General features: G+C 41.5%; 1 protein-coding gene across 1 annotated transcript; it reads left to right on the forward strand.

The window, feature by feature from the left end:
- The first annotated feature begins 3,558 nt into the window (after nt 1-3,558).
- Nucleotides 3,559-5,153, forward strand: LOC310811262 (interleukin-8-like). The gene is made up of 4 exons (XM_083679376.1): nt 3,559-3,722; nt 3,846-3,978; nt 4,567-4,653; nt 4,976-5,153. The coding sequence occupies exons 1-4, from the start codon at nt 3,653-3,655 to the stop codon at nt 4,989-4,991; spliced, it is 306 nt and encodes a 101-aa protein (XP_083535502.1). The 5' UTR covers nt 3,559-3,652; the 3' UTR covers nt 4,992-5,153.
- Nucleotides 5,154-12,983: the final 7,830 nt, after the last annotated feature.

Here is a 12,983-nt window from a genome sequence, read left to right on the forward strand (position 1 = left end):
GCCCCCAACATGACTTTTTTTTTTTTCTCTCTTTTTCTAAAAATACAATACTTTGTAGAGATTTAGCCCCTATGCCACCTGTATGGGCTGCAAATAACCCAACCTCCTATTGATATACAGCAGGCTACCTGTCTCACCTCCTATTGACATACAGTAGGCTACAGTACTATACCTGTCTCACCTCCTATTGACATACAGTAGGCTACAGTACTGTAACTGTCTTACCTTTACAATTTTACAGCAGGCTACCTGTCTCACCTCCTATTGACATACAGTAGGCTACAGTACTATACCTGTCTCACCTCCTATTGACATACAGTAGGCTACAGTACTGTAACTGTCTTACCTTTACAATTTTACATTCATGGCATTTAGCAGATGCCTTTATCCAAAGCGACTTACAAAAATACATTTGTTTAAGTAAGTGAATCATCTATCCAACAGTCATCATAAGACAAAGTAATCAATGCTCACAACAGGGGCCATTGGCAGTCGTAATGCCACTAGGCTATTTTTTTTAATTTTTATCTTTTAAATATATTTTATTAGCAGGAGAGAACTTGAACAGGGGGGTAGCAGGGTTGAAGAGGTCTCGGGTTTAGGGTTAGTATGGGGGGGGGGGGTAGTGAGGGTGATCTTTAGGAGGGACTGTTAAGATGTAGCTTGAAGAGATGGGTTTTCAATCTACGGCGGAAGATCGGAAGTGACTCTGCAGTCCTGACAGTCGTGGGAAGCTCATTCCACCAGCGAGGCGTCAGGACAGTGAAAAGCCATGACCGAGTAGCACGGCCACTGCATCCACGTAGCGACGGCGGTGCCAGGTGGGCAGCCGAGATGCTAACCATTGCTTGCAAGTAGGGAGGGGCTGTTCCCTTTGCCGCCCGGTAGGCAAGCACCAGGGTCTTGATTTTGATGTGAGCTGCTACCGGGAGCCGGTGGAGGGTGCGGAGGAGGGGCGTGACATGGGAGAATTTGGGGAGATTGAACACCAGATGAGCGGTAGCGTTCTGGATGAGCTGCAGAGGCCTGATGGAGGAGGCGGGGAGTCTGGCCAAGAGTGCATTGCAGTAGTCAAGGCGAGAGATGACAAGTGTTTGGACCAAAAGTTGTGCTGCTTCTCTGACGTCTGAATGGACGTATCCTTCTGATGTTGTAGAGGAAGAATCTACAGGAACGTGCTGTCGCTGTGATGTTTGCCACACAGGATAAGTGATTGTCAAGGATCACCCCAAAGTTCTTGGCTGTATGGGAGGAGGTCACAGTAGTTTTCTACTGCGATGTTGAAGTCTTGGAGAGGGCAGGCTTTCCCTGGGAGGAAGAGCAGCTCAGTCTTGTCATTGTTGAGCTTAAGCAGAAATGTCTGCAAGACATGCCGAGACACGTGTTGCCACCTGTGAGTCAGAAGGGGGGAAAGAGAGAAAAAGTTGAGTGTCATCTGCGTAGGTGTGGTAGGAGAAACCATGTGAAGAAATTACAGAGCCGGGAAATTTGGTATAGAGAGAGAACAGTAAAGCCCCAAGGACAGAGCCCTGGGGGACACGAGTGGTGAGGGATCGTGGAGAGGACAGCGAGAAGGAGAGAAGAGATACCGGTCTGTAGTTATGGACAGCAGATGGGTCAAGAGTTGGTTGCTTGAGAAGAGGCTTGACTCTGGCTGTCTTGAAGGCAGCTGGGACAGATCCTGTGGATAGAGAGGAATTGATTAAAGTGGTAAGGAATGGAAGGAGGTCTTTGGAGATAGATTGGAGTAAGGGGGAGAGGATAAGATCGAGGGGGCAGGTGGTTGCCCGCTTGGATGTGTCCAGCTTTAGAACATCCTCAGGGGAGAGGGGGGAGAAATCTGATAAACCAGAGACTGGGTGTTACACAGTGGGTTTGGGAGGAGAGGTGGCATTGTTGGTGAGAAGTAGAGGGAAGGAGCTGCTAATGTCATCGACCTTCTTTTCAAAATAGGTGACAAAGTCATCGGCAGACAGAGAGGAGGGAGGAGGGGGAGGAGGAGGGTTGAGGAGTGAGAAAAATGTGGAGAACAGTTTCCTTGGGTCAGAGACAGAGGTTGAATTTTGGAATGGTAGAATAAGGCTTTAGCAGCTGATGCAGATGAGGTGTAGTTGAGGAGGAGAGAGAGATAAGGGCCTAGATCATCAGGAAGGCCAGATTTTCTCCATTTCCTCTCAGCTACTCCCCCCCCCCCTATTCATCCACGACAAACACCTGTCAGTGGTATTAAAGCAACCTGCGTAATAATGTGAATACACTAAGTCTGTGTCTGCATCTGACCCACAGTCACACTTAAAGGTGGACTTTGAGTTGGTGGACAGCTTCCTTTGTCCTGAGATCATGTCTGTACTGTAATGCTGAGTTCCTGTTGGCTTCTATTTTATTTTACTGAGGAATTAATGATGTGTGTGTTTGAAAGTGATTGTGTAGTGATTTAAAGTGTTGGGCATGCGTACAGTATGTGTACCAATTAATTCATCTTGAATGGTCTATGTGGTGAAAAGCACTTGAAAAACATAATGTTGGTGTTTGCCATATTGACCTGAACTGTTGCTTCTTGTTCAGTAACTCATCATTGCATCTAGACAGATTCCTCTCACGCTCATGACTATGATATAGCATAAATATCATAAAAACTGCAATAGTGAAAATCTGTAGCAAACTGAATCACCAATAACAAGGTAATTGTTTTAGGCAATCTGTCACAAATGTGATATTTCCTCTGAACTCTAATTTCCTGTGTTGCACAATGCATTTCCTACAGCTGTGCAGAAGTTTTCCACATCAACATGACAAAGTGTTTTACATCGGATGTGATTTCAACTGAATTCTTCTTGAATTTCTTCTTGCAAATCTATGAGCAATGTAGCCGTGCAGCTTACTCACATCAGTGGTAACACATATAGTTATAAGATCACCTCAAGACTTCAAAGCATTTTTCACTGTAATGTTTAAGAGGACGTCAGGAGTATCAAATATTTAGTTGTCTTTGTTGCAAAGCTACAAGGGGTTAATGAGCGGTGGTTGTGGGGTTCAAGGTTAACACTGGTTTGTGAAACTGGCCCAAGATTGCTCTGTATGTAACACAGATTCATAAGCAAAAACCTAAAAAAAAAATGAAAAAAAAAGAAGCTTAAGCCTAAACATTCATTGTCTCTGACTGACACTCTACAGTTGAGATGCAATCCCAACTTTCACTGATCTACCATATTTTTCCATCAACATCTAAAGTTATTTGTTGTTTTTTCTATAATGTGATAAATTCACTCCTGTGAGAGGGCACTGATAAGTCACGCACATCTTCTTGATGTCACCAATCCACTCATGAGCTCAGGGTAAATTCCTGTATCAGTCTGTCCCAGATTGCGCAACCCTCTCCATGACTCACTTCCAGATCTGGTCTTTAAAAGGAACGACTTTCTCTCCTCAGCGCCAGATTCAAACTCCAAACAGAAGGAGACGACAAAGAGTAAAATAGTGCAGCTGGACTGAGAAAAGAAAACAAAGACTCCAAGAGAGACAAACAGCGATTAAATACTTGACAGTGCTTCACTCAGAACCAGTAAGAGCTCCACCTAAGACTGTATAAGAAGACTTCCAGTAAGACTAGACTACCTGATCAGCCAGTTTGTTACTCCAGCTCCTGTTGAACATGAAGATGAGCAGCAGAACCGTAGTCAGCTCCGTCATCATGCTCCTGGCCTTCCTGACCATCTCTGAAGGTGAGTTTAACCACTGACATCTATCTATCTATCTATCTATCTATCTATCTATCTATCTATCTATCTATCTATCTATCCCTCCCTGTGGTTTATAATTGAATGTGTTTCTGATCATGGTCACAGGGGTGAGTCTGAGAGGTCTGGGGGTGGACCTGCGTTGTCGCTGCATCAACACAGAGAGCCGGCGGATTGGTAGACTCATTGAGAAGGTTGAGCTGATCCCTCCCAGCTCCCACTGCAAGGACACTGAGATCATGTGAGTCCTCTCACCTAACTATCGGCCCATTACTCTTACTAAGACTGACTTTAGAATAATAGCAATTATAAACAGTTCTGTGTGGGCCCTATAGTGTTTCCCCTTAGCTTCAATTATTTCTGGATATGTTAATGTAAGAGCTAATTTAGTCTCTGTCTCTGTTAAGATTGTGTCAGGGTTAATTCTGGTTTTAGTGAGAATTTCATGAGGTCATAGTTGGTTGTGGTAAGGTCTGCTCTTGTTCTGGTAAGGTTTTAGTGAGGTTAGTTCTCAAGGCTTTGTAAGATGATGGTAAGGTAGGCTCTAATTGTAACCCAAGAGGCATGAACCAGGAACTGGAGCAGTAGCATTTAGTAGTAACACGTTATGTAGTAACTGACCAACTGTTCTTGCTCAACACCGCAACATAGGAGGTAGATGTATAAACTATGCCATTTAGTGGGGACAATGGGTAATTGTCTATTCAATCTCACATTCCCACAGTAAGGTTACTGTAAGGTAGGTTCTAGTTGTGGTATAGATAGCCTGATCGTGGTGAGGTTAGATCTAGTTCTGACCATGTGTCTGTGCTCCCTGTCTCTCCTGCAGTGCCACTCTGAAAGAGACTGGTCAGGAGCTCTGTCTGGACCCCAACGCTGCCTGGGTCAAGAATGTCATCGAGAGGATACTGGCCAAGTAAGTAGAGGTCAAACTCACACAGAGAGATGTAGACAGAAACAACAGAACTATGGCCTGTCTGTCACTAAATAATACCAAATGATATGAATAAAAATGTGATCACCAAAAAAAAGAAACAATAGAACTAGACTCTGGGTTTGGGATGGAGAAAAGGTCTGATTGATAGAATTAGAAATAAACACTTTTTTTCTTACATATTGGTAATTCTTCTCACATGTGATAACTAACTCACAACATGTGAACATCACCAGATCTGAAACCACTCTTGATTGGGTATTACTTTCTAGTATTCTAGTAACACCCATGTCTTTTTTCTCAGTGGCCAAAGGCGTTGAAGACAAGAGGAGAAGAGATTGTATCCACACTTTGGGATTGTAGACTCTTAGAATTTACAAACCAAAAAGTATTTATAAGATGATAAACTACACAGCATCATGTTTTTCTGTCAAATCTGTGAAAATATATACTTGAGATCTAGTGATAACTGAAGTTACACTTTTTAAAATGAAAAGAACCTCAACATGCACTCAGGAAATGTGTGTAAGAAATATTTATTTTGTTATTTATATGATCATGGACTTTGATCTTGGATTTCTGATTGTGTTATGAGATATCCGTGTGTCTTTGTTTCAATCATTCCTGTTGCACGGGAATCATTTCCTGTGGAAACTACTTCCTCCATTGTCACATAAGTTATGTCATATACATATTTATTAATGTATTTATTATGTTGCCTACTTATTTATATTCAACTGTATGGTCAGGTTGATCAGATGTTTATCAATTAAAAATGAATGTGTGGTAAAAGGAAATGCATTGTTTCATGTTGTTTATCTCTGTCTCTCTCTCACACACACACACTTCTCTCAACCACTTTTATGTAACCAGTAGTGTGAAGGTGTTTCATAATTTCATGGACAAATTTATTAATCCCCATCGATTGAACCTGTCTGATTTCACCACAGGTCAGTTAGGCCAAGGTAACCCTTACAAAATAATCACTGCAATATTACTGCAGTACAGTGGAGCATAACTTCAGCACAGTGCAGGATACCTGTAATACAGTGCAGTATAACTGTGTCAGTCAAATGAGGTATTTAGTTCAACTGCAGTACCTAAAGTTTAACGGCAGTAAAGTTTTCAGTTTAGATTATTTGCAGTTCAATTGTAGTACTATTGCAGTTTGACATATACAGTGTGTAGTGTGTGGTGTTTAGTAGGATCCAGGCAAAGGTACAAAAACATGAAGGGCAAGTCTGTATTCAGGGTTGGAAAAGAGTTTGGTACCAAAGTGGTCAAAACTAATGAAGTTATCAAAGGCAAAGGCTGGACCATGTGGGGAACAGGCAAGAGGGTCCTGACAGCGTATGGAGCTCTATCAATGTCCAGGGGGGGTGGGGGTTGTCATGGGGGACAGCATCAGTCAGGGGACCAGGAACCACAAGCCTGAGGGGGGAGACATGAAAAGTGGGTGAGATGCAATAGTGACTGGGTAGTTGTAGCCTATATGATACCTCATTGACCCTCTGGAGGACCTTGAAGGGTCCCACAAACCGTGGGCTCAGTTTTTGGCAGGGGATGATTCACTTACTTAGACAAATGTACTTGTTCCAAGTCGCTTTGAATAAAGGCGTCTGCTAAATGTCTAAAATGTATAGGTGTGAATCCAGTTGAGCAAGATTAGAGGGACTTAGATTTTCTCAGCCCTGATTGAGCCTGCACAGTCCGCCATGATCCACACTGTTGGATAAACAACATAGTTATTGAGAGACAAAGACAATATAAAGCAGAGTGTTAACACACAGAGCTCTTTGACAAAACAACTCTGCTGCCAGGACTTTTTTTTACTTACTTGAGCATCAGTTCATATTTAGGATCCACAAGACCAGCTGAAAGCAGTACCCCTGCGGCGTCTCCTGGGTGATTGTAGCTCAGGTCCAGCTCTCTCAGGTGTGAGGAAGGGCTTGATGTCAGAGCTGAAGCCAGAGAAGTGCAGCCTTCCTCTGTGACTCTACTGCCTGACAGTCTATAGAGAGACAGACATAAGAGTGTAAATGTCAAAAAATCTACCTTGATACTTCATTACACAAAGCAGAACCGTTGCCATGAAATTATTATTCATATGAAAATGTCAAGTAACTGTAAAACTACAAAACTTTTTTTGAGGTTTAAAATAATAAAAAAAAGCTTATTTGTTTCTGTTACTAATACTGATATTAGTTTTTTACTGTTAAAGGATTTTGCCCAGCTAAGGTTTTTGATACCACTTCGGTAACACATTACACGGTTATAATGTCATAATGCCATAATTCATAGCACATTACAAGACTTGTTATAAGCATGTATGACTGTATTATAAGGTTGAAATTGTGGTTATAACATGGTATGGTCATAAAGTTGTCATAACATGATATGAGATCTAAAAGGTGGTTGACAGTCAAGTTGTTATGATGTCAGTCTACACTACAGCACCATGATACGTGATTATGACACTGATATTTCTGTATGAAATGATGTGTTACCACCAGTTTCTTTGTTGGTCTGTCAAGCACTGACTGGACTATAACAAATATGTAGTTTACAGTTTGGGTCCCCCAGTACAGCAGAGGGCAGTGTAACTCCTGAGTCTATTCCACTTCTTTATTATTCCACTTCTTATTTTTGATATATTAAAACCCCCGCTTTAAGAACATTTTACGCTGTTGTCTGAGTATCTCTCCGCACTTGGGTCCACCACACTACCACCCACCCTAACAGTAGCTTCACCCCTGGGTGTCTTAGTTCACTGTAGCTGAGGTCCAGCTCTCTCAGGTGGTAGTTGGGTGTTTGCAGAGTGGAGACCAGTATTTCACAGTGTTCATATATGAGTTCATAACCATTTACACTGTTACATATTCAAGGCTTACTTGTACAAGGTTTTGTCGTTTCAAACATTTCAATACAACATATTTAATTGACATAAAATGACATTAACAGAACTTACAGTGCAAGTAGCGCAAGTACAGTGCAGTACAGTTGGAATTCATGGAGATGCTGAGAAGGAAACGAAGGAGAAGGTCCAGCTGTACATTTTTACTCATCAAGGCTTGGTTCACTGCACTCCTGTGTACGTCAGACAACTCATCATACGCACCAAACCTATCCAAAGCGACTTACAACAAATATATTTGTTTAAGTAAGTGAATCATCTATCCATCAGTCAGCTGTTGGAAAGCCAGCTTTGCTAGTTTCAGGATCATCTCCTTGTCTGACTGAGACAGTTTCTTTGGATTTGTCACTGTAGTTTGTTGTACTTCATACTTGTTTGAATGAACAGGAAGTGAATGTACATCTGGGCCAGAGTTTTGGGGACTCAAGGATTCTAGCTGAGGACTGTAGCTGACTGTAGCTGATGTCTAACAGAAGACTAGTATGTGACACATGATGTGAAGGCTCCTTGATGTCTTGTGGTGATGTCATTAGCCAGCTTCAGATCTGTGATTTTCTTCTTGAGGTACTCTACCTTCTGTGGGTCGTTAACCTTGAATCTCTGTCACCTGGTGGACATACCCAGGAGGGATCTGTTTGGCTGCCAGTGGTCACGTGATTATCCAAAGGTGAGCAGAGGGAAGCAGATTCCCCTCGGTGAGGTTTGTCAGCAGCATGTCCAGAGAGGTTGACTCTGTGACATCACACCATCTCTCATTGTTGTGGAAATTAAGAGGGAGTCGACACTCATCCAGACCATCAAAGATGAACACAGTTTTGATTTCACCACACCAATGCTGTCGATCTCTTTCAGCTCTGGAAAGGAGTGAAACAGTCAGAAAAATCTGAAGAGGATGAGGCAGGTGACGGACAGATCCCAGGAGGTGAGAATAGGCAGCATCACCTCTTCCAATAGGCAGCATCACCTCCTCTTGACTCTCAACACGGAGGCCAAGACAGCACACAGGTCTCCACACTACTACTGAGATAGAAGAGACAAAATGATGGAGAATGACAGATATGAAAGAGAAAACATAGACCATGAGAGAAGTCCATATTCATGATGTTAACTGATAAATAATCTGTAGTCATGGATGATGTAGATAATGATGGAACCAAGCTGGAAAAGCTTGAGGCAGAACAAGAAAAGCCCACCAAGGAAATGACACTATCCTCTAAAGGCCTGGAGACAGGAAGCAATAGTCAACATAATCAGCCCACACGCGACCAGATCAATTCTAAGTTGAATCCTTTACCTGGTAAGTAACTCTCTCTCACAGACACAAGGTTGTATGTTGTATTACTATTCATTTGATTGGACAATACAGTAGATGCACATTTGTGTTTTACGCAGATATAAATATGATGTATCTGGCAAGTTTATCTCCATTACTTTCACAGTTTGGAAGGATCATGTGCACTGCATGCAAAACCAACAGAATAGAAGATGACTTTTTCTCTCATATCATTCCAGGTGTGGTGCAGAAAACCGTTGGCTACAATACTGGGCCTGGGGTTCCTCAAGGTAATGTCGGGATGATGCTGCTTATCAAGGTGGACATTTTCAGAGTGAGGCTTTCTGACCAGGCTCTCCAGCTGGGTGAAGCAGCCCAGTTCCCTGGGAGGCCACTAGGAGATGAGATGGGTCTTTGCCCAGTGGATGATGGTTGTAGTGGTGGAGGACATGTATGCAGAGAGATCAGGTGCCATGCACAGGTCCAGAGCCTCCTGTCTGCAGGGTGAATCTGGCCGGTGTCCAAGAGACCTCTGACCCAACATGAAGGAGAGCCGTGAGGGGCCACCTGAGAGGGAGAAAGACTGAGCAGCCTAGGAGTTGGGATGGACATACAGTATCAAACAACAGCAAAGGAAAAGCATGGGTAGAGACTTCAAATTTGACAGTGAGTCAGTTGTTTATAATACATCTGTTCCCATTAATGAGGTGTTTATGATTTAAATCCCTGAGAATGTGTTATCTTCCAGAGCCAGTGCATTCTAGAGATCTTGGTGTGTGTGCCTGTTTGTAGGGGTTTACTGGATGAAGCTAAGTGGAACCCTAGAATTGAATAGCATATCATAATGCTCTATTCTGCTCTGTTCTGTTCTGAAGATGGAAATGTGTCTGGTAGTCACAACTGTCCTCATACATCCTCAGTAAGTATAGGAGAGTCCTTATCACCCTTGTTTTTATTATAATAACAACAACACTTCAATTTAGTTGGTGCCGGTAATTTACTGGTACATTTTCCTCTGCACAATGCCTTTGTGTAAATGGTTTAAGAGAGCAGTATCTTTTAAGTGGTTGTACCCCCATCTAGTGGCCACACTGAAGCTGTACATTCAGACAGCAGTCAGGAGGCCCACCCCCTACAGCAGCAGAGCACCTTCAGTTGACAAATCATGTTATTGAGGTGCTCCACACAGAGAATCAGGAGGTATTTCATACCAGCAGCTTTAATTAGAGGGCACTTTTGCATAATTGCCATTAAATCTGCCTAGGAAGGATTTTACATAAGAGTTTTAAAATAATGCATTTGTTTTCTGATAGATTTTCCTGTCAATCGGAAAAGATAGATAAAAATGTAGATGTAATGCCCACCAGTCAGAGCCAAAGATGTCATCAGGATTTGTGATGGTGAAACTGTCTTACTTTTTAACATTGTACTTTGGTGTGATATATTACCTCCCATCCTGTAACATTTGTAATGTAATCTTGTTTCCGTATTTTCCACTTCACTTAAACATGTTCCTTTCCTTCCCTTTCTGTTTTGTAGCTACAGTATTTAATTAAAAAAGTAAAAATAATCTTGGTAATTTTCACCTGTAGTTGTATTGTCTCATCCGCGTAAACATTTTATATTATATAAAATATTCAATTTCACCAGAAGAGGGTAGTCTCTTCCTACGCTAGGACTAATAACACACACACACACACACACACACACACACACACACACACACACACACACACACACACACACACACACACACACACACACACACACACACACACACACACACACACACACACACACACAGCTTCCTCCAGATGTTTTTTGGAGAAGGAAAGGGAGAGAAAAAAACTGGCGTCCTACAGCTGCACCATCTCATAGTCAGGTCAGTCTGACCAGGAGTCAGTTGAACTCATTAATTCTGAGTGAGCTGCTAATTGATGTCTGTTTGACATGACTGATGTCTGTTGATGTCATGTTTGTCCTTGTCAAACTAATTGCACAGCATCACAGCTGGACAATGTTTGATGTCATCTTCTGGTTCATTTAGCATAACATAACCCATGTATTATATTAGAATGAAGATACAGAGAGTTTATGTGATCAAATTGAACAAATTAATTCAGAACACAGTCATTGATGGTGGGTGAAAGAAAACTACAAAATGTGGAAGAAAGAAAATGACAAAATCAAAATGGCAATGCCTTGAGGAAAAGTTATTTTTATTAAAAGTCATATACAAAAGGGATATTTGACGTTAGGTTGCTATAAAACGTACATATGTACATTGTATATACATAATAACATGGGGCAAGGGCCTTGATTCCCAAATACAATGGGTAGGAGGGAATGTTGGGTGGTTGTCGAGGTGCAAAGAGTGGGGGGTCACTTACAGAATAACACAAATAGTGTTTGCAGATGAATGTGTATGTGTGTGACTGTGTATATGAACGCAGCCATGTATACCCATTATAACTGTAATATATACAAAAATGTGAATTGAATTGAATCCCTTATTGAACCATTTAAGGCTATGGAGCAGAAACCAGCAAACAATTGGCACCCCCTGGAACTTGATTTGGATACATAGCTTGAGTACAGTTTCTAGTAGAGACACTTGAATTTTGGATACAGCGTGAGCAGATGTTAGACAGAGGGGATTAAAAGTGTGTTTATCAGTGTTTGTGTGTGTGTAGTGCAGTATGTGAATGTGTGTGCGTGTGTGGTAAATAATGTAGTCACGGTTCTCACATTTCCCCTCAGTGCATCAAAGTACCTCTACAGAGATGGAAAATTATTTGTACAGCTATCCAGTACATATAAGGAGCAATCAAGTTCTCTCTCGTTGTTCAATGGCCAGACAACTGGTTTCTTTTAGACTTGTTTTTGAACAGAAATATAAAGCGAGAACATTTTTGGAGAGCTTGTGTCTTGGGTTTCTCACTAACCTATAGCAACGAAAATAGAACTATTTAAATCCGGCCATTCAAGACAACTGTAGGCAAATTGAATATATGTGATTGTACTGTTCGCCTTTTCTTTGACAACTCAAAACTTTTTACGTCCCAGCATACTCCTGTACTTGTGTGGACATTTCCCTGGCTCCTTTAGCACGATTACATTCATCAGACGTTGTCACAACATTGTCGGGACACATTGTCCTCTCATCTCCAAGACGATAGACACAGGAAGTGTCAGAAATTATTGGCATCACATGCCACCGCAACCTTCGTACCAACATAGAGCTAGAAATAGAAGAAGAACCCCCCCCACCACGTCCTTGTATGACACATCAACACAGTGCACAATCAGGGGTGAACTCAACTGGATTCATGATATCTATATTGGAGTACAAAAATAATTAGTTTCCTATATCTTCAACCTATTGTCATATACTATAATACACGTTTGCAATGCAGAGAAACTGTTTTTGACCAGGCATGCCGACTGGGCTTTTGTTGTTCTCAGCATTTTAAGGTTTGTACTTATTGTTTTTGGCAAATGGATTCCGCAGTTCCATTGATGGGACTGAGAATCATCCACTAGTGCAATTGGACCCTGACCTAAAAGGGAAAGAAAAGTCTAAATACTGTGTTTGAGTATAGTCTTGGCTCTGTCTCAACAAAACATCTGCTGCTTATAAACTACCTGTAACTCATATACTGTATATTGTGCAGATGTGGTTTTGATAGATTTCAAAATGTCAAAACATGTTCCCTTTTTATAAATGGTTGCTTGTATATATATGATATACCTCAAACTCCTCATGTGTGGAGAAAAATACAGAAGAAATAAGATGGCCGCCCAATTCTCACTGGACAGAATGTTGGAAAAGAAAAAAGTAAAAGCCTCTCTGATGTCTAAGAATGACATGAACATAACCGTTCCTTAGCATGACTTATAGTCATAATCCAATAAGAAGTCTGAAACTCTAACTTTATAACACACCAAAAAATAATAGGCATAACTTACATTGAACCACCCATGACATTGAGTTCAAAGTCTTCCATATGATGTAGAAGAGCCATACTTGTGACGATAAAATAAATACACTACATGTAATGCTTTAGAGAGAGAAATAAAAGCCAATAAATAAATCTCCTCATCTCAATGTGACGTTCAACCCCT

Source organism: Argentina silus (genome assembly GCF_951799395.1).
Source record: "Argentina silus genome assembly, chromosome: 10".
NCBI classification, from domain to species: Eukaryota; Metazoa; Chordata; class Actinopteri; order Argentiniformes; family Argentinidae; genus Argentina; species Argentina silus.